Raw genomic sequence first — 23115 nt, forward strand, 5'->3', positions numbered from 1 at the left:
TTGAGTAATTGGCAGCTTTGCACCTTTTGAGAGGACCTAAGCTTTTTTTGGGTTGCAGCATGGGACATGCTAATGTCACAGAAAGGCAGGGACAATAAGTGATGAAAGAGCTGACCCATAGCAGCCAGGAGGGGCTCTCAGCACTCTCCTTCATAGCCAAAGTTTCTTCCGGAGTTTGGTAGTAACAGGGAACTTGAAAGAGAACAGCAAAGGCAGAAGGCATGAGCAGTACACTAAAAGCTACTCCCTTCCAGAAGTGCACCATTGAAGTCCTGTGTATACTAATAAGTCCAATAGTCCCAAAAAAAAATATTCAGAGAAATGAATCATCTTACCAGTGCCAAGTTCACTTTGTTCCAGAAACTGGGGCTATTTCATAATAAAATCTGAAATGGAAGCCAAAAATGAAGCAAAGGCCATGATTTTAGATGGATTCTAGTCATCTTTATTCAGGCAACCGGTATATTTTATTCATGCCTAGTTCTGTTTCTGTCTTTATTAAAGCTGTGCAGTTTAAGAGAGCCTTTCACAGATGGCAAATTATTTTTGTTCCTTTAATACTCATAAAAGTGTAATAGTCTTAAAAATTATTAGTACTAATAGTCTCTATTCTTTTTTTCTTTTTCTTTTGGTCTAATGAGTTACTAAAGTAGCTCTGCTATCAAAATATTTCTGTATAAAAAAGAATTATTTAGTAATGAGTATTTGCCACTAATTGACTCTTTGGAGGAGACATACTTTTAGGTAATATTGATTTACCTTAAATTCCCATACAATTCTCTTCATCGAAGTATAAATGAATTAACCAAGCATCATGAATATTTAATAAATATGAAAGCATTTATAGGAGTCAGCAGTATGACTTTCCTGTTTGCCTCATAAGCACCTACTCAGGTCACTTCATATCATGCATAGGAGCTTATAATAATGATCATAGTAATAATCTATAACTTGAAGGTTAAGGGGATATTTGTAATTTGAATATCATTTTCATTTTACCATTTATCCCAGAGAGCAAGATACTGGATTGATATATTTTGGGGAGGGTGTGTATGCTAATAAAACAGGATACATAATAAAAAAACCTTTTTGTCTGCTCCTTTGAACTCCAAAAGCCAGATTTCTTACCTATTAAACTCTCTTAACGGGTTGAAAGGCCAACTGTCGAAAACTGGGTGTGGTCAATAATATTCAAGTAACTTTTTTTTTTTTCCTAACACAGACAACTCTGAAGGGTTCACAGTGATGCCCCGGAATTGTCTGGTGAACTTTTTGTTACTTAACTGCATCAAAAAATACATGGACAATTTTGACCCAAAAGTATACTACTACCTAAAGTGTTGAAATGGACAAACTTTTAAGTGTTGACAACATGAAAGTTACAGAAGTATTTGTGGTCCAAAAACTTTAGAAGGTTTTGCCTTAAGATATGTTTCATGATAGCTGCTATTTTCCTTGTAAACAAAATTGACCAACATATGGAAAATAAAAGGAGGGTCATCTGCAGGCGTCAGTCCAGGTCCTCATAAGCAGAGTATGTGTGTGTGAGTGCACGTGTGCATGGCTTCTCTCTGCCCTTGTTGATTTCCTCCTCCTCATTAATCCCTTACTGATTCCTGTCTTCCAGATGACACAGGCTGTCCTAGCAGCCAATCCGTGTCTCCCGTGAAGACACCTTCAGATACTGGAAATAGCCCTATTGGTTTTTGCCCTGGAAGTGATGAAGACTTTTCCAGAAAGAAATGCACAGTTGGAATGGTTGGTGAAGGAAGCATCCAGTCATCTCGATATAAGAAGGAACCAAAGTCAGGCCTTGTAAAGCCAGGTAAATGCACTTACTTTTCATGTTTTTCTCAGAACAGTGTGACTGGAGTGATTTCACATTTGAAATGAAACACCTGTACACCAGGACAGGGAATACCATATTGTTGCTGTACCAGCACCCAGAAATATCTCCCTTTTTTAGGGAGGTACGGCAAAGAGTAGAATATTTTCTGTACTGATTGTTAATAATTGAGTAAGTATAGGGGCACGTGTGCATTACAGAGGCATGGGAAAAAGGAGCAAAGTTGGAGACATGTAAACTGGATGGTCTAACAGACATTTAAACTATCAAATTCTAACATAAGTTTTACTAAGAAATTACTTGATACTGTCTAAAGTGCCCAAGGATTATGAGAAGAACAGGTTATCTTGATGGAAAGCTATAGGGCTGGGCAGACTGAATAACCTAGTTATTTTATTTGCTCTTAAAGAATTAAATATGAGTCCGATGTTATATGTATACATATAGATGTTCCACAGTTCCAAAATATGAGGTGAAATGGAGATTTTTACTGCAATGGATAAGATACCATGAATGCCAGAAAAGGTCGATTCTCAGAATTTGCAATATATAAATAAATAAATTTTTTTATATCGCAGCAATATGTGCAATATATGAACAAGTATAGTTTTAATAAAACTAAAGTTATGACTTTAAAGGCCCTGAGCGTTGGCATTGAGAGACAACTTATATATTGCATCATTTTCTTCAAAATCCAAGTTAATGCTATACGTATTTATGAGCCTGTAAAGACAGATCAATGACTTGCCTGAGTTCTCATTCATTATGTTTGTCTTCTCTCTTTTTTTTTTTTTTTTTTTTTGGTGATGGCATTATTGTGCAAGGAGCTATAAACAGCTTTTTTCAGTGGAGTCAAGGCTTGGTCCTATGTCCTCTTCCATCTCTGTCTGCTCTTGTTCTGCTGAATAGTTGATTTGCACAGCATATCTTAATGAATTATTCTTCACCTTGCTTTTGGTCAACCAAAGACCATGTTGTCTCATTTCAGGGTAAAATTCAAACTGTGTGAAAAGGAAATCCCCTCTTTCCTAAGCACCTGATAAATGGTAGTCATGATGAGTCTGTTAACAGTCCTTTGCTTTGAGATAATATGGAAAAGAAAGGAAATGATACACAGTGGGGAAGACAGCATATAAAAGAGAAAGATGGTTATTGTAAAGAGGATGTTGGATACCTTCACTACTTAAGACAGAGACAATGAGTTAAAGAATGTCATGCGATTAGAGCCAACAAATAAACTATTACCTTGTATACCCAGGAACGAGAACTCCTCCAGCCCATTGGTTCTTTCTTAAATTGAGATACAATTCATATACCATAAAATTCACCCTTTTAAAGTATACAATTTACTGGTTTGTAGAATATTCAAAAGGTGATGCAAACATCAGCACTAATTTCAGAACATTTTTATCATCCCCCCCAAAGAAGCCCCTGCCCATTGGGCCTCTCCACTCTCCCTTCCCCCCGGCCCATGGCAACCACTAACCTACTCTGTCTGTGTGGACCTGCCCATTCTGGACCTCCTATAAATGTGGAATCATACAGTATGAGGCCTTCCATGTTTGGCTTCTTCCAGCTTACATGTTTTCAGAGTTCATCCATGTAGCATGCATTTGAATTTCATTCATTTTTATGGCTCAGTGATATTCCATTGCATGGCTGTACCACACATTAAAATGGATTCTTTTTGAACAATTTCAGGTTTATAGGAAAACTGAATGGAGAGTACAGAGAGTTCTCACGTACTTCTCCACCCTTGCCACTCCAGCTTTTTCTTTATTAACATCTTGTTTTGGTGTGGTTATACTCCCATTTTGTTTATCCATTCACAGATGATGAACATTTGTGTTGTTTCTGCTTCTTGGCTCTTCTGAGTAATGATGCTATGAGCATCCATGGCAAAGTCTTTCGTGAATCTGCTTTCGGTTCACTTGGGTATATATCTAGGAAAGAGATTGCTGAGTCATAAGGTAACCATGTTGAACTCTTTAAGGAACTGCCAGACTTTTCCAAAGAGACTGCACCATTTTACATTCCCACCAGCAATGTATGAGGGTTCCACTTCCTCCACATCCTTGTTGATGGCTGTTACTGGCTTTTTTATTATACTTATTCTCATGAGTGTGAAGTGGTATTTCATAGTGCTTTTGATTTACATTTCCTCGATGGCTGAGGACAATGAGTACCGTTTTCTGTGCTTATGGGCCATTTGTACATGTTCTTTGGAAAAATCTTCTCAATTTTCTTTTAACCTGAGAGTACTCAACAGCAGAATCTGTTTCTCTAACATATGGGATGTATTTAAGAGCAGGAGCCTTGTCATCCTCTTTTTCTATTCCTAACACAGAGTCCAGTGCATTGTGGGGGCTCGACGGCAACGGTAGGCTATGAGATTGAAAAAATAAAATGGTGCAGGAAAGAATGTCAGCTTCATGAGTGATTTCACTCATGAAAGTGAAAGCGATTTCAAAGAAAAAGTGATTTCACTGTGTAGGTATAGTCGGGTTTGAATGCAACTTAAAATTATTTCATTTTGGTTTCCCACCCACCACCTTATTCCGAAAACATTTTACAGTGGTGACAATACAAGGACACAGGGACGTAGGAGACAGGTATGGTGCAGCAAGAAAAACCAAGATTAAATGGGAGTTAAGATTATCATTACCCATCCTTGTTTCAGTAATTGTAAGAGGAATAATCACATGTTAACATAGACTTAAAACCCTCTGTGTTGTGTGCAGAATTCACACTGAGCAAGTCCTTAATCCTATAGTAGGTACTCAACTAGCTAAGGACCAACCACTTGTCTTGCTGAGAATGTTTAAGGCCCTAGGTCCTCCTGAAGAAAATGTAGACGAAAAAGAAAGAAAAAAAATGGAGGGAGGGAAGAAAGAAAGAAGAAAGAAGGAAGGAAGAATGGAAAAATGGAAGAAAACTAGAACAGTTCTTCATGTTGTTTTAATTCATGGATCCTTTGAGAATCATGAAGGCCGTGAACCCATACTCTGGAAAAATACCTCTATGCACAAAATCACTTACTATTTCTGAGGTTCCTCGGACCTCCTTTATTAGCAATTATGGATCCTAAGATAATGACCCTTGCAGAGGCAGAGCCTGAAACACCACTTTGGTCAAACACCAACTTTTGTCACCAGAATTCTGATTTCCTCGCTCATGAGCAGACATTATCACCTAAGCAGTCTTTACCTCATGGTCTTTTTATTTATTTGCATTTAACCAAGGTCGAAGGGATCCCTAAAGCTTCTTTCTTTCTTAGTTGCCTAAAATTCCTAACGTCATCAATGAAAAAGTTGCTTGTGCTTTGGAGGGGACCCAATTCTGTTCAGCAAGCGCTTTGTAGAAAAGTCTGCACCGTGACCTATAGTTCTCTGAACTTGCGGCAGAATAAACCTGTCAGTCTCATAAATATGAGGAGAGGAAATGCTGGAAACGAGGCCTCTGGATGACTCCAATCTGTAAAATGCAGAGACATCATCTGCTAAACCACAAGACAATGCTGCTCTTGGGTTAAAATGTTCTCCCTCCTCCCCAACCCCAAGTGACCATCTCCACTCAGCCCAGACCCATCCTGCGCTCTCCTTGTGCGTTCTACTTGTTTAAAATAAACCAACTCATTAGAACCAATACCAATTTATTAAAATAGCAAGCAATTAGTGTCGCTCGTACGGACGTTCCGGGCCTCTCTAATGTTAAATCACCCAGGCCCATTTAATTTTAGGTCTGTTGTTCTAGATTCTGGAAAACTGCTCTTCACCTTAAAAAGGAGTTCTTGACATGCCCCTTCAGTCATTCAGATAGAGCGAAGAATGCTCACTGAGATCTGGTGCAGGAGAAGGGAGATCTGTCGCAGAATGCTGGGGAAAGCTTAGAGAGGGGGACCAAACGAGCCCTCACCTTGCCAGCTGGGCACCGTCCGCACACAGCATGCCCCTTCCTTCCTCGGGCCAGGCTTGCTCAGGAACTTCTTGGAGGCAGTGAGCCTTCTGTCACTTTGGCTTCCATCACTTGGTGCCTAGGCAGGTTTAATTAAAAATTGCCACCAAAGAGCAAAAGAAAACATCCCCACGGTCCAGCTGGATAATGGCTTTGCATGTCCATGGTTTCCTTTTATCTGCAAGTCAATTCGGCAAACACTCAAGACCGAATCTCCAGAGCCTGATACAGTGCCTGTCATAAAGTCGGGGTCCAATAAATACTTAAATGAAAAATACAGTGTACACCCTGTGCAAGGAATTATGTTTGGCGTGGGAAGAGTGTCAGGGGGACAGGGCAAAGAAGACCTCAGGGTCATCCCTGCATTTAGGGAGCTTATAGCTGAAGGCAGAGTACCATGCGATAAATCTGGCCTATAGCACCCATGGGAAAGGAAGGAACGAAGGCATTCTGTCTGGGAGCTCTGAGGCGCTCCCAGGGGCTCCTCTCAAGTTTGGTCTGCAATCTTCCTGACCTTTCCACCCAAAAACGCAAGGCCTAATTGCATTACTGCTCCAGTACATTAAATGACATTCCGGGGGCTCCTATAATGCGGATCTATGGCTTGTCTTAGTCCACAGAAGAAAAAGTCCTGTTGTCATTATTTTACGAAAAGAAATACTAAATCCTTTCTCCACCAGGCTTGATGGAGAGCTGGGGAAACAATTACATGATTTAAACAAATAATCAGAAGACAAGAAAGGGAGAAAAAAAACACCAGCTGATTGAGGAGATGGATAAAGAGCAAATGGTTAGGGTCACTATAATTTAAAAGAAATTCACTTTTAGAAACTGAAATGTTGAAATCTGCATTTGAAAGATGTCACTGGGTGCCATCAGCATTCAAACTAAGGTAGTATTCCCTTGTCATCCGACACCCCCAGGGCTATGGAAATTGGAGACCTGGCCAGATGAACTGTAATAACCTCACAACAATAACAGAGGCCTGGTTGCTTTAAAAAGACTATTTCCCACATTCAGAAGCATCTGCTGGAGAACTCAGAAGGCACCAACCAGGTTCCCTAAGCAGATAGAGGCTCTTTCTCCCACTGGCGGATAGCTACAGATATTCCTGGGCTTATCACAAGCCTTTCACTTCAAAGTTAGTGCTGGGAGATAAAAGAGAGCTAGACAACTTACCTGAGAGAAGCCATTCTTAAAATAACGTGAGCTACCAGGAGGGGAGTTGAGAGCCGAGACACGCACAGCTTCCCCACCAGGTTACCTGGTTTGCCTTGTCCTTGGGGGAAGAAAGTGTGTGTCAGGGTTGGGAGCACGGTGTCCAACCTACTGGGTTCAAGTCTTCATGCCACCACTTCATAACCAGGCATTCTTCAGCTGCTTGTTATCTTCCCGAAACCTCTTGTTCAGCATCTGTAAAATGGGTTGTTTCAAAGAATAAATAGACTAACGAATGGAAAGTGCCCATCGTTAGACCCGCCACAAAATAATTCCTCGGTAAATGTTCATAGTGGTCCTTTGTAGCTTCTAAAATGTACGCCACAAATTCCATGCACTTTCTTTACAAGAAAACCCTTTAAAAGTCTCCTACAGAGTCTGTGTTTATTTAAAAACAGCATTCTAGCTTGTCCTGGGTTCCTAGTTCACATAAAATAGGAGCAGTGTTTCCTCTAGGAGGGCACTGACGACAGTATGAAATGACAGCTGATGCCTTGACAACAAGGAGATGGGAAAATATGAAAGAGCAGACAAAAGACCGGTTAAAAAGCTCGGTGGCCTCTTCAGGGTTTAAGTGCTTTGTAGCACTGTGCGAAGTAGTTAATGTTCTAGAAACACACTGAGTCATTGTGATGGTGGAGTCGGCAGAAAATGATGTGTTTGAGGGCAGAAAAATGCCTCAAGCATTTTAGAAATATTTTCATAGAGTGAAAAAAATTAAAATTTTAGTGCTAGAAGATTTTGGTTCTAAGGAAACTTCCAGTCTTCTTAGCAAAGCATTGTTTTTTCTAATAGCTTATAGTTCCAATCAGAGGTCTTGCAGCAGCAAGCCCAGCCTCATAGAACGACTACGATCTATTTTAGATACTGAAAACCTTATGAAAGTATCTGAAGTGATATATTAGATGTAATTGTAGGGCTTGAGTAACTGTCTGAAATTGGATTTAAAAATTATTGGCTAGAGGCGGCTGGCTGGCTCACGCAGTAGAGCATGGGACTCTTGATCTCAGGGTTGAGTTTGAGCCCCATGTTGGGCACAGAGATTACTTACAAAAATAAAATCTTTTAAAAAAATATTTTTTTAGCTAACATTTATGGGGCACTGACTGTCCCTGGCAAAAGTCCAAGCATGTTACTCTTTAATCCTAACATCCAGAGGAGAAAAGGATACTATTCCCTGTATTGCAGATGGAGAAACTGAAGCCCAGAGAAGTTAAGTAACTTATCCAAGGTGGCACAGCTTGTAGGTAGATTTTTTTTTTCCATTTTATTTATTTTTTTCAGCGTAACAGTATTCATTCTTTTTGCACAACACCCAGTGCTCCATGCAAAACGTGCCCTCCCCATTACCCACCACCTGTTCCCCCCACCTCCCACCCTTGACCCTTCAAAACCCTCAGGTTGCCCCAACCTCCTACCCCTGACCCTTCAAAACCCTCAGGTTGTTTTTCAGAGTCCATATTCTCTTATGGTTCGCCTCCCCTCCCCAATGTCCATAGCCCGCTCCCCCTCTCCCAATCCCACCTCCCCCCAGCAGTTTGTTTTGTGAGATTAAGAGTCATTTTGCTACTAACTCTTAACCACTGCACTGGTTGTAAGGCCTGCCTTAAAGGAATCATTTTAATTACAATAAGGGAGCTTGACAATTGAGAAAGATTGTGTTGAATAAGATAGAAATTATTTTTCTTTAATGTCTGTAAAGCCCTAAAAATTCTTATTAATTTTCATAAATTAGCTGATATAGTCTGTATATAGATTGTGCTGGCTGTTGCTGATAACAGATTCAATGAACCTCAGTGTAACTTCAATAAAGTCCACAGAACTGAACGCATAAGGCTGGGTGCAGATCAGTAAACTCTGAGGATATGAACATCAGCAGAATGTTCAGGTCTCCAGTGTTCTCCACTTCATCATACTCTAGTCCTTTCCTATGTGTCAAGATGTTTATTGTGCTGCCCTGCATATCATGAATACTTTCCTAAGCACAGATCATTACACTTTGCCAACTTAGCAAGAGCTTTTGCGTTTATACTGAAATGGGTCTCTGAACCTTTCTTTTACCCTGAGCGAAAGAATGCTCAGCCAGGCTATAGCAGAGAATGTTTTGTGGTGGACTCTTGTACGATCTATCACTTCTCCCCAGCAGAGACCAGATCAGTAAAATAAAGCTTAACTGGGATGAGTGGACTGAAGTGTTTATCTTTACGGCAGGGCTATGTATCTACTCCGAGCATTCCTCCCATATGTGCTTTTGACGGTGCACCCGATCAGTGTAATGGTGCCAAATGTCCGTTAATGGTTTCCCCCTAAGAACTAGTGAATTATAATCCTCTTCTTCCCAAAGGTGACTGCCATCCAAATCCTGGGTCTGTGGGATTTATTTCATGTACAGTTCTAGCCACCGGTTTGGGGGCCTGCCAAATGCTTACTAAGTGCTCTAACGTGTGGAGAACAAAGCATTACTGGTCTCCCATACATGGTAGACGTTCCAGCAGACCACACACCCACCGCGGAACATAGTTACCCACTGCCAGCATAACAGAAATGAACCTAGAAACTTACTCTGTACATAAACTTGGAAACTGAGTTATAAATCATGCAGATATATGCTTTAGATGGGACTTTTTTGTGTGCTACTTGAGGTGAGTTTATTGAAGAGACTGTCTGCATGCAAAGGGCATAATTAAGGGGATCCAACAAGGCATGGTCAAATGCTTGGCCCCGGCAGGAGCTTGGAGCCATTCCCACATCCCGAAGGGCTGAGAACAGGGTAGAGTTACCCGGAAGCCAGAGGGAGAGAACTCTGAGGCCACATGTGGAGCAGCTGTGCACTTTGGTAGAGGAATGAAGCCAAAGGATAGGAAAAGAGCCAGAGGGGTACATGCCCTGCTCTCTCTGTCTTCTCTGCTGGTATGATTTGTTGTGTGATGTTTTGGTGTACGGCACGGTTACTGGTAAAAAGTTATGTGCTGAACTACATAGTATGTTCGTGTGGGTAATTCACTGCGTTAACATTTTTTATCCCCTAAGCTTGTATCTGATAGCCAAGGCTGCAAGTCATGGTTAACCGAGGTAACCCTTCAGGAACCTGGCTGCAGTGAGCTTATACTTGGAGATGCAGGGACTAGAATGTTTATGGCATTGAAGAAAGTGATGTCTGTGTCAGTCTAAGTAAAGGAAAGGAAGGAAACCCTCACTTTATTACATATAAGAGGTTTCTGTTAAACCTAGGTTTGAATCCTGGCTGTACGTTGACTAGCATTCATTCATTCATTCGGTCAGTCATTCAACTAACAGTTATTAAGCATTTACTTTGTGCTGATGCTGTTGCTCTGGACATGAAGGATATGGGGAAGAAACAGACAGGATGCCTGTTCTCATGGAGTCTACTTTTAACACGGGGAGATGGCTGATACACAGGCAGACAAACAAGAGGAGTTCAGATACTGATAAGCAAAGCCAGGAAATTCTATATAGACAGTGACTGAGTGGGGATGAGGCAAGGGTGTGTCTGGGGTGATGACTTTTGAGCTGAGAACTTAGCCATATTCCTTCATGTTTAGGGCAGGGTTAAAGGGCAGGGTAGGGTGGTGAGTTAGGAACGTAAAGAGCAGTAGCAGGTGTCTGTATTATTAGAGTACTGGAAAGCCATTGGAGAGTTTTTAAGAAGAGAGACATAATTTAAGGTAAATACTCGAGATCCTTCTGGCTACTCTGTAGAGCTTGGATTATCAAGAGGTGCATGCAACAGGAAGCAGGTCTACATTTAGATAGCTTAGCCTAGGAAGGAGTTAGCGGATACAGAGGAAAGTATAGGGATACAGTGTATATGACTGAATATAATGTCCCCCCACTTCCCTAATGAGAATAAAAAAGTGTTAGCTCATTTGTTAGCTCAAGTAAATCTTTGGAGCTATGGATGAAATGGTATCTGATTTTTTAAAAATTTGTTGTCTTAGTTAAATGTTCTTAATTATACTATATTACTAATTTAGAAACATTGATTTTTTTAAAGACTTATTTGTTTATTTGAGAGAAAGAGAGAGAGGGAGAGTGGTGGGAGGAGGGGCCGAGGGAGAGGAGAGAATCCCAAGCAGACTCCCTCCTGAGCACAGAGCCCGATGGGGGGCTCCATTCCAAGACCCCAAGATCGTAACCTGAGCTGAAATCAAGAGTCGGATGCTTAACCTACTGAGACACCCAGGCACCCCTAGAAACATTGATTTTTTTTTTATTCATGGCTAATATAAAATATTTTATTCAGTTCTTCTCCTCCCTAGAGCTACTCTGCAACTCCTCTGACTTTTCTAGAGCACATCATTTTCACCTTCACCCAATTCATTTGATATGAAGCAATTTTCAGTCGGTGTCTGGTGCTCTCGTTGGACTTTTTTTAAGCCTACAAGTATTGTGAGGGTATTTGTTAAGTTACTATTAAAAAAAAAAAACTCTAATATACAGAGGTTAAAACCAGACCGAAGTTTATTTGTCTCTTACTAAACAAAACCTAGGGATTTGGGTGACCCAGGCTGGGAGACAGCTATGTCAGGTCGGCTGTCATCCACCAGGCAGTGGGGAGAGGGACCAAGGGGCACTCAGTCATATTAAGGTCAGGACACGGAAATCATTTGCAATTATATCCCAGGACGTTTAGTCAAATAGGCACCTGTAACAGCGGAAGAAGGAAGAATGAAGGTAGGCATTGGAGGATAACCTGCAGGTTGTCACAGCACCTGCGGTACAGCATGGAGAGAGCTGATTTTTCTGTTTTCCTGTAGTTCTATGTGAGTATCCTTCACTATCCGAAGCTGCTTGGTTCTTGAGTTCGGTTAGCAAAGGGGTTGGGGTTTTCTGACCTGTACAATTTAACCACTGACTATATTGCTTTTTAAAGTGTTCTTTAAAGGCTGGAAGAGTCTGAGGAATTACACAATCTTTTTTTTTTTTTTTTAATTTCTCGGTCTCCTTCCTTTTAAACAATCCCATCAGTTGACCTCCAAAGGCACCCCAAACTAGCACAGACTGAGGTCAATTCAGACTGATGTGTCTTTTTCAAATGGCACTTTTTGTTCAAAGAAGGTAATTATGAGCAAGGGCTCTGTAATCAGAGGCTTTGGAAAGACTCTAATATATGGGGTTTCTTCTTTTCTGAGAGGTAAATTGTGGGAGGAGGGTTACATCACCTTATATTTAGACACTGAATAGGGTGGACCAGGCCACTTGCAGAGCTGTGGGGGAAGGGAAGTTCGAGGGCAGAAGGGTTTCTTTTATAACATAAAAAAATAGCTTTTCTTTTTCTTTGTAATATTTTTTATTTGCATATATTTGCAATATTTTTATTTGCAATATTTTATTTGCAATATTTTTTATTTGCAAATATTTGCAATATTTTTATTTGCAAAATAATATTTATTATTTGCATTTTTTAAATGCAAAGAAGAATAACTAATAATTAGCTTTTGCAGGTTACTGTGAGAATCATAAAATGTGTTGGTTATATAGCAGAGCAAACGCATACCGTACGCACGAAGAGGTCAACACGCACGTCATGTATCTTTGCAAAAATCGTTGTTAGTACGATGTTTGCAGTGATGGTGTTTGCCTGGCATACAGCATATGTTCCATAAATGATCACTGGCGTCATTGCTATTAAATAAGAAGTGGGGCAAGTTAACAGATAGCACAGTATTAAGGCATTTGAATGTCCATTCACCATCTCCTCTGCATTGGTCTAGTTTTATCAAAGATACCTCCTTTGTAAGAATTGTTCTGATATAATGGAGGAAACTTAATAAATGTGTTTACTCTAAGCAAACCCATTTGGAAGGACTATGCGGAGGGTTGTCCCAGAGAGTCCTGGATTCCCTCTTCTCCCTTCAGAACAACAGATCTCTCCCCTTCCTCCCTCTCGGTCAGCACTGTGAGTTGCCTTGCATTTTGAAATAGCTGGAATTCATGGAGTACACCAAGCATTTTTTTTTTTCAAAGCTTCACATGCTTGCCATTAAACTTCGGAATATGTGGGGTTTTGAGCTAATTTCTTCCTTGCCCATTGGGATATAGTCCTTATAGAAAGACTTAAGTGTTTTGCTCCAGTGTTGTCAGAGGATTAGCCCTGACTGTTGTGTAGGCATTTCCTTCTATTTGACAATTTGGTATTTCTTTAAATGCTTTGTGTCCATTCATGAGGGCGATGGTTTCATTTGAAATGCTGCAGTCACCAGGGAGAAGCTCCTCTGCTCTTCCCTGATAGGCCAGCCATCCCTCTGCCTCCTGTTGCTATGGTGCCCAGCAGAGTAACTTCCTTGCCCTGCTCTGTCTCCATGGATACCCCACTCTGAGACTGTACTCCACGGAGAGATGAGCTGCTCACACTGTATTTCTGCACAAGACATACCCCGGCCTGTGGCGGGAGGCTGTTTGCAGAGGCAGTGTTTGCCATGAAAGTCTACGGAGCTTACCCTCTAAGTAAGTAGTATTAGTCACAGTAAGTAAGTAATTATATCGAATCACAGAGGATGGCTCTTTCTGTATGGATGCGTGTGTAAAGTTCGTTGTGGCGGGCTAAAAATGTCGACTGAAAACAAATTTTCCACTCTGCCTCTCAGATATTCCGAAGGCAGAGTCTATACCTAAACTTTTAAACACACACACGTCTCTTGTTTTAAATACCCCTTGTCAGCTGTGAGTCTGTTTGTGCAGTTTGAAGCCAAAACGAGAAAAACGGATCGTGGACTTGGACATTCTAGAATGCTCGTCTAACTCTGAGCATTGCACGCTGCATTTGTAAATGCAAAGCCTGGCCTTACTCAGTCATGTGCTGTGGGAATAGATGAGCACAACCACAATTAATGCTAATTGGCACCGCACATAGTTGCCATGGGCCTCTGTGTGGGCCGAGATGCGACGTATTTATTATCAAGAGAGAGCTTGCTCATGTGCTCGTGTCTGCCAGTTCATGGAAATTATTCAGAGCACATCTCTGACCAGTTTTAATTTACTTTTCTCACATGGCATCCGGTAGAAATTCTGAAACTCTTCATGTTCATGGAATTGGGCTGGGGAAGGCTGCGCTTTTTTTTTTTTTTATTTTTATTTTTTTTTATTTTTTATTAACTGATTTGATCTAACACTTCCTCTTTACTCTACATTCCAAGAACATACGGGCTGGGTTTGCAATGTTGTAAAACACATGAGTCATCTTAAAGCGATTTTCATCTGGTGGGCAAATGATTAATGCCTATGGTGTTAAAATTAATTAGTAGAAACAAAGAAAGACAATACATATGGTGAACCTAACTGTAGTTCAATAGCTTTGAAATTGTGTAAAACTTAGGTTTTTGGACTACCCACAGTAGATAACAGCATCTAGCAGCTCTACACAAAAAGCACAACACGTGCTTTTGGGTATAAGAGAAATTCAGTTTCAATCACATACGAGAATGAGCTATTTTGCTAGGTTGTAAATGTCTCTTATTTTCTGTACTTATGACTGACCATTCAGCAAAGGACATTCAGCAAACGACATCTGTTAGTCATGCCTCAATTTTTAATGCCCCAGATGGTGAAAAGGTACCACCCTTTGAGGATGTGAAATGGATTGTGTATGACTATTCTACACCTAACTTGGTCCTTGAGGTCAGACTCTGGGTCATTGCCTTAATATTTTTAAAATATGATTTCCACCCTTCAAAGGAACAACAGACAAATAAGGGGGCATGATGAACTCTGTTGCGATCCTGGTTTTGGAGACATGGAAATAATGTTGATGACACTTTTCCCAATGTTTTTCAGCCAGTTGGTAGCGTAAGACCCCATTTCCCCATCTCGATGTGTCTGTGATAAATTCTCCTGCCCATCTCTGCAAACCAGCGTAATGTAGGATTTTTTTCCAGCCTCAGAATGTGTGAATCCCCTCTCTATAACTGTTTCCTCATCTGTAGAGTGGAATAGTACCTATGACATAAAGCTGTTTTGAAAATTCAGTGATGTAATCGATGGCACATGACCCACCATCATTGTATTACGTTCCTATGAGCATCAGCGTCACCATTTTTGCAATCTCTGTGGTTAAGGAAGGCGGTAGCTCAGAGCTTGCACAATCCTGTAGTTTGGTTCCATTCAGGTTATCAAATTTTCTGGCCAATATTTACTACTAAGAACCTAACTGTGTACTTGGTATTCTGATGGGAATTACGGCACTCAGCGTACATAATTATGTGCCTCACAAAAGTGAGATGTATATAATAGTTTTCTCTTTTCCAATGTGTGCCTTGCTCTTTTTGTTAAATGGCTATGCGTACATATAATCAAATGTTTGCCTATTTATTTTGCTGCTACTAATGGATGTGTAGCTTTCCACAATGGATATGTAAGATAAAAGGAATTAAGCAGCAGCATAAGTTGTTAGTATTTATAATAAATTAAAAATGTGAAAGTTAAAAATCTGGGTTCAAAGTTTAAGCTCACCTCCTTTCCTGAAAGGATTTCCATTCAGAGGGCGGTAAATGACATACTTTGAAAAGAGACCAGTTTCATTAAGTTGAAAGTTTGGGGAGTGATGGGAGAGGAAGAGACGGGAAATGATTGATTAATCTGTATAAAAATAGACCCCATGCTGGGATTTTTCCTTTTGCACTAATCCTGTGTGACATCTGAGCAAAAAAAAAAAAAAAAAGTAAAAAGCCAATGCCCTATGCACAGAGCCTGCTGGTGCTGATTTTAAAACTGCACAAGGAATTGACCCAAATTACATTTTGCAACTTTATTTTTATTTTTATGTCATTTTCATTTTCCATTTCTTCTTTCTGGCATATCCTCTCTTTCCATCTGTTGGCCCTGGAAAGAACGTGGCATGTGGAACAAGGACTATACCAATTCACTTGAATGGGAAAAAGGGGAAGACATTTTTATGATGTGATTTAAAACGAGCTCTCTGGAGTTGGGGAACTTGGGAATCCACATATGTGCAAATAGGTAGCTAAATATTTTATGCTAAACACGATTTCATATGCAATATCACTCAGATAATGTAGCTAGAATAAGCTTTCTGTTGTCAGGCTTCAAGGCAAATAGTAAATCCTTAGCAACCTCCCCACCAACACAGTGACCTTCTCTCTGTGCTGTGCTGGTCTGTGACCAAAATAATGCCCCACTTTCTTTTCTTTTGTTGTGGGTCGTACAGTCACGTGCTCGGATGATGCAGTTGGTTGAATGCTCGGGTCGGCTCTTGGGGCTGCAGGCATGAGTCGTGGCTCCCATCCTTTTGCTGACATCTGAGGGGCATTTGGAGCTCTCGGTTCTGTTTGCTGAGTCCTTTTTCAGCAGACGGAGTTTGGCAGTTTCAGAGGGAGGGATGCCTCCTGGTCTTGTGGGGCAGCAACACTATTCAGGGAAACTGGATCTTCCTGAGGGTTTGGCTTCTTGCGCTCACCCCTGTGGCTGAGATAGGCAGGCTCTGCAAGCTGCTGCCAGGAAGATCTGATTTCTGCCGAGACTGTGGGCAGGCCTGACTGATCTTGAGAGATGGAGGCTGGGCCTGAACCTGATACAGCCTGACATCCAATGCGTTCCCCCTGAGTTAACGGAAGAAGGGAAGGATCCAGGCCACAGGCTGAGAAGCTCTAGGGCATACGGAACCGTGAGTTAGGATCTGTCAGCGTCGTACCCTGCCAAGCCTCGCTTACCAGGGATAGTAAAGCAGTTTTGTCTGCATAAAGCTGGGGCATTCTTGAATTTTGGATGGGAGTCTCCAACTTCACGTTTCCACCCTTTCCCTTTCTCTTCAATCTCCGCCACCACTTAATGAACCGAACCAGGAATGCTACTCCCTTGTTTTTTCAACAAGTAGTTACTGATAAGCCGGGAAGTGAGCCCGGGACTGGGATGTAACAGTAAACACAGGGCCCCTGTAACAAGTGTAACATGTTTCTGGGGTAGTACAGCATCCCACCAGTGGGCAGAGGAGGACTGTGGGACCCAGACTTTGGGAATCTGGAAGGTGTCCCAGGGGAAGTAATGTCGTACTGAAACTTACAAAGGGGTAAACCAAGCTCTTAAACGCAAAGACAGTTTGGTATCGGAATTTCACAGGCCGTGGTTGTCAATTTAAATACTGTGTACTCCCTTAGTGTTCTATTTCTATTGTTTTTTTTTTATTTTTTTATTTCTATTTCTTTTTTTATTTCTATTGTTATTTTTTTATTTCTATTGTTTTTTTTTTCTTTTTTTATTTCTTTTTTTTTCTTTTTTTTTTATTTCTATTGTTTTTTATTTTTTTTTATTTTTTTTTCTATTGTTTTTTTATTTTTTTTTATTTCTTTTTTTTCTATTTTTTTATTCTTTTTTTTTCTATTTTTTTTTATTTCTTTTTATTTCTATTTTTTTTATTTCTATTGTTTCTTTTTTTCTATTTCTTTTTTATTTCTATTGTTATGGTTACCATGTTGTATTTAATCATTATTTTTTAAATGGCTCTTTTTTCTGCAGGGGTATGAGCCTTTCTAAAATATGAACAATGTTTGCTTTCTTTCTTTATCATTTTATTATCTTTTATTTTAAATTCATTATAGCTGCTTCCCTATTTCTTTGTAATATTACGTATACAATGTGACACATAAAAAGAATATATATACAATACACACGTAAGCCATTCACTGTAATAATAACTATATAATAATAATAATAATATATATTTGTGACCCACCTTCCACTTTTAGAATTAGCACCCCCAAAGCTGCCTGGATGATCTCCCAGATCCCATTCTCTGCCTCCCCTAGAGATGACCACTATAGTGAAATGCATGTTTTATCATTTCCTTGCACTTAAGGACAATCTTACTTACCATCTTAATTATGTGTCCCTAAAAATATGCTGGAGACACAAGGGTAAACTTAAAAATCCTGGAGCCATGTTTTCTTTGCTTTTTTGTTCTCCATAATTAGCAGAGTGCCTAAAACTTAGCCCTCCCTAGATGTTTGTGAATGAATGGGTATGCTCCAGAGCCCGGAGGGTATTCGTGTGGTGCTGCGTGTCAAGGAGATACTGGCATTCAACTTGGTGAGCTTGTTCCTCTTTTTTTTTTTTTTTAAATTATTTATTTATTTGACAACAGAGATCACAAGTAGGCAGAGAGAGAGAGAGAGGAGAAGCAGGCTCCCCGCTGAACAGAGAGCCTGATGCGGGGCTCGATCCCAGGACTCTGGAATTATGACCTGAGCTGAAGGCAGAGGCTTAACCCACCCTGCCACCCAGGCGCCCCGAGCTTGTTCCTTTTGAGCCTTGTTAGTTTTTGCCTCTATGGGGTGCTTATAGATACAGACTGCAGAAATTCATTACATACTATTTTAATTGTTTGGGGATGTTTTCAAAGCACCATCTCCTCCTTACCATTTTCTCCGTTTTACCACCCTGCAGTTATTCTCCAGTGGTCCCGAAGAGAATGGCCTCAGTATTTTTGTGATGGTCTGCTTTGCTTTTCCATTCCGTTTTGGTTTTTCCAAGAACACTGTGGGGCGAGGAGGAAAGGGATGGAGAGGAGAGAGAACACTGAGTACACTTGAATTTAAAAGTTAACTTGTGGAGGGCTGGGGGTGGGGCAGAACGGCAGGGCAAGCAAAGTGTTGGCCTGGGAATGCGTGTTCTGTGCCAGATGTCACATCGAGTTGAGATCCTGGGGAAGGTTCCATTAAACAAGTCCATGGAAATTCAGAGCATAATTTGTGTGCAGAGCATAATCTAATTGTGAGTGTGCTTCATTCTTTTTAAGCGCTAAAAAAAAAAAAAAAAAAAAAAAACCACGCACAAGAATCAGTGCAGAACTTTCTCAGGGGGGACGTTCAAAAGCATTTTGTTCAGAAGCTTGATAGTTCAGGTCGTTTTTAACTGATAAACAGTGGTGTGAGGTGAAATGCTGCAGCTTGCAGCTGGAAGCTGAGCTGGTTTGCAGAATACGTTGTCTCTCTCCCCAATCTGCACCCAGCTCTGAAAGGTCACGGTGGAAGCACCGGCTCCCAAGATGAAGTCCCCTCCCTGGGCAGGTTCTCTGCTCAGCGGGGCCTTGGACAGACGTCTCAGGGCAGAGCGTGGGAGCTGCCCACCTGCCCTGCACCTGCTCTCCTCCAAGTCAGTCCTCTGATCCAGAATTCTCTCTGTTGTGCTGCCAGGCTTTCTCCTGGAAACATTTCCATGTGCCTTTATTATTTCCTCTCCCCGAGTCTCACTGTAGTTCCTTGAACACATGTCTGAATTAAAACAAAACCCCTCTAGGCTTTCCATTTTTCCATTTGCTTTTGCTTTACCACTGTGCAGATGCCAGAAATGGCCAGAATTTACCCAGTTTATTTGTTCTAGTTTATTGACATTCGTGCTTGCAAATAAAAGATATTTGCATTAAAGATTGCGCAGTGCTAGATTAAAATCTAGCCTTGATCTCAGAGCATCTCAGTCCATTCTGATTAGATTGTTTAATTTTTCACATGGTCCTCAGGCAACAAGAGAGATATTTTTTCCTTTCATTTGACCGAGATAATTCCTGTTTGGTTTGTTTTCCCACACTGTGCAGAAAACATACATATCTTCATTCAGTTGTTCTTTTATGTCCATACACTGCAGTCAGGCACGGAGCACAGGGTGGTGTTACCACTTCACTTACTTTCTGCTTTTCCTGTAGTTTTAAGTGATTTTGACCCAATACAGTTGATTTTCTGGACCTAAGAACTAGGTTCAAAACTAGAAAGGGTTTCCGCCACCGGGGCTCTCTTCCCTTCACCATGTGACTCACCTCCTACCTGAATAGTCACCTGCCCTGCCTTCCAGCCTCCCGTCTCTCCTCCAGACACAGCTGCCACAAAGGCTGAATAAAATATCATGTTCGTATCAGCACTCCATCCCACACTCCTCATGGCTCCCTCTTGCCTTCAGAGTCGTGCCCTTAGCAGAGCGTGCCCATTCTTCCACTCTCCATGTACAGTTCACCTTTGTGGCTCCTTTGTCTCATCTGATCACTGTGCTCCAGCCAAACAAGGGGTTCTGTATATTCCAAATATTCCTCATGTTTTCCTTCCTCCGTGTTTCCATGCGCACCATCCCTTTCACCTGAGGTCTGCTCCTTCTGCACCCCTGACACTTCATATTCTGCCCAGTGTTCAAGGCGTCTTAAGTGGCTTCTCATCTGCGACATATCCCCTTCCCGCTTCCGCTCAACCTAGCTGGGAGTAGCTCTTCCTCTGTGTTCCCTCAGGACCCCTTGTACTCATCATGTCTTCTAATATCCTAGTTGTTGGTCTGCATATCTCATCTCCTCCTGAAAGGATCTTTGAGCAGCGGACTTCTCTCCTTCTTCAGACCCTCTTCCCCAGCCCCACCCCAGGGCCTTTGCACGTGCAAGGCTTATTGCATATTCGAAATGGACTAAATTGAATGTTACCATCTTGGTTTCCAGTTCTTAGATCTTTGGGAATTCTGATCACAAGGTACCAAGCTGAGAGGATATGAAAAAGAAAGCAGACTCTGGAGTCAGACAAGCCCACTCTGCCGTTCACTAGCTCCAGGCTTGGGACAAATTTCATCATGCTCAAGACAGTTTCCTTGTCCACACCCTATGTGTTTTGAGAGGAAGAATTCAACGAAATAGCAGACGTAGAGTTTTTAACACATTCTGCTTTTGGCAAATAGCTGCTCATAACATTAGTATCTGACTCTGTCCTTTGTTGCTTTAGTTATCCCTTCAAGGCCTGTGGAATCCATAGTCTGCTGTTCATGTTTTCATTCATGTCATTAATAAAGCATGTTAAATAGGTTAAGGACAAGGACAGAGTCAGGTGACACATTACTGGACATTTCCCTCGGGGTTGACAGGCAATCCATTAGTCAACATCCGGTGGGTTGTTGGCACTGGACTGTGCCATCATCCCGTGAGCGTGTCAGCCTTGTTCGTAAGGCTCTTCTCAGTTTGTGACGACATGCCTACCGAATTCCACATCTGTGATTTCCGTGGCAGCCTGCAATCCTAACTCGGTCGGAAGAGGAAGGGAGACTTGTCTTTCGTACCTGGTTCTTCATGAGCTCTCGCTGGCTCCTACTTGCCTCTACAGTTTTACGGCAGATCCACCCCAAACTTGGCAGTTTGTGATTTTCAGAATTTGTCTTTTTCTCTGCTTTGAATCACACGTATGCTTTTTGTCCATCTCCAACCTGCTACTTCTCTTCCTTTGCAATTTCTCAGAAATTAGTGGGGTAATTTCCACAGTCAAATCTACAAGTTTTTTTCAGTACCTTTTTTCTCCTCATTCAATAAATATTCTTCTGAGTTTCCTATTTGTCAGGCACTGCACTTGGCCTTGAGGAGACAAGGATGAATAAGATAAAGTTCTTTCCAGGCTGCAAAACTTACCAAGTTTTGGGCTGAAACCTTGAGTTTTTGTTTTTTTTTAATTAACATATAATGTATTATTAGCCCCAGGGGTACAGGTGTGTGAGTTGCCAGGTTTACACACTTCACAGCACTCACCATAGCACATACCTTCCCCAAGGAAGTTATGGTTATGCCATAACCCCACCACCCTCTCCCAACCCACCTCCGCCCCGGCAATCCTCAGTTGTTTTGTGAGATTAAGAGTCTCTTATGGTTTGTCTCCCTCCCGATCCCATCTTGTTTCATTTATTCCTTTCCTAGCCCCCAAGACCCCAACGTTGCTTCTCAACTTCCTCATATCAGGGAAATCATATGATGAAACCTTGAGTTTTAAGAGATTTGGGCATGTGGGATGGAGACAGGAGTAGAGGGACTATTTTTCCTACTTGTAATTAATACTAGTCCATCAATCCTACTGAAGGGAAAGAAAGAGGAAGGTAACTCAGAGAGGCTTTCCAGGAATCATTGCTGAATGACAAGAGTGGAGAACCCTTAATAGTGTGAAAACTGTCAAAGCCACAGCCCCTACTGTGTGCTAAAGGCTGACTTAGACACTGGGACACAAGGACAAACAAGCCCTCAAGAAGCTGATGACACGCCGGGAAATTGAAAACAGACATCGCACTGCAGTGTGATGAATGCTTCTTATATTCTGGGTAGGCTGAGGAGGAGCCTAAAGGAGGGGCACCTGCTTCCCTTCCTGAAGCAATTAAAGGTCAAGGCTGGAGACCTGAAGAACAGGTAGTAGTTAGCCAGGCCCAGAGGGACAGGAGAATAATCCAGGGAGAGGGACTTGCACTGCCTTCAGCAAATGGTGGTGGTTGCATTGGGCTGGGATGCAGCAGCTGCTGCTGAAGGGAGACCGAAGGGCTTAGAAATCACGCTGGGGAGTGTGGACTTGATCTGAAAGACATGGAGCGCCATTAGAGGGTTTCAACAGGGAGGTCACCTCATGAGATCTATGCTCTGGAGCAGCGTGGAAGATGGAGTGCTCGGGACCATGCTGAGTAGCTGGGACGCAGTGTGGGACTGTTGCGGTTAATTCTGGGCGAGAAGTGCTGATGGCCTGGGTGTGGAACCTTCCCGATGGGAAGAAGCAGACAGAACACAGAGTTACTAAACAGCTCCGAGTGGGTGGCTTGCAGTTTATAGTTAAATATTAAAAAACAAGAGCTATTTATGATGGTGCTTTTCATACTTGAGTGTGTGTAAAAGATCGCCTGGGGACAGTTTGTAAAAATGTGGATTATGGGAATGATGTAAAGAAATTTCCGTCCGCAAGTCTGGACTATGAGTCATTGTATATTTCCAGCAAATAGCCTAGGTGCACAGATGTAGGAGTCCTCAGACCACACCATGAAAAACCCATTTCTATTAGATGTTTTCAAATGGCAATACTTCTTTTAAGTGCATTCACAATATGTTCACTTTTCATTTAAGATGAAGATTCAATCCTGTTATCTCTGTTGAAAATATGTGAATGGCTCAGCCCCAAGGGTTAATGTGCTAAAAAAAAGCAGTCTCCTTGCCACTGTGGTCTGTGTTCACTAATTGTTTGCTCTCCATAAGAGATACAGAGCAGAGCAGAATGGTGATAATCTTGTTAAAACCTCTGCTGCAGATTGATTGTAAATGAATTTTCAAAGGTTTCGGCATGCCCTTTGCAAGAGCAAGCAAGCAAGCA

At 41.5% G+C, this 23115-nt stretch overlaps 1 protein-coding gene across 7 annotated transcripts in view; it reads left to right on the forward strand.

Moving 5' to 3' along the window:
* Positions 1-23115, forward strand: part of SYBU (syntabulin) — a 114378-nt gene that overhangs the window by 64394 nt on the left and 26869 nt on the right. For all 7 annotated transcript variants that reach the window (XM_046000981.1, XM_046000964.1, XM_046000947.1 and 4 more), the window contains one exon: positions 1628-1825. In XM_046000981.1, coding sequence (XP_045856937.1) covers positions 1628-1825 — 198 coding nt within the window. The remainder of the gene's footprint in view (positions 1-1627; positions 1826-23115) is intronic.

The sequence above is a fragment of the Meles meles genome, chromosome 1, assembly GCF_922984935.1.
Source record: "Meles meles chromosome 1, mMelMel3.1 paternal haplotype, whole genome shotgun sequence".
NCBI lineage: Eukaryota > Metazoa > Chordata > Mammalia > Carnivora > Mustelidae > Meles > Meles meles.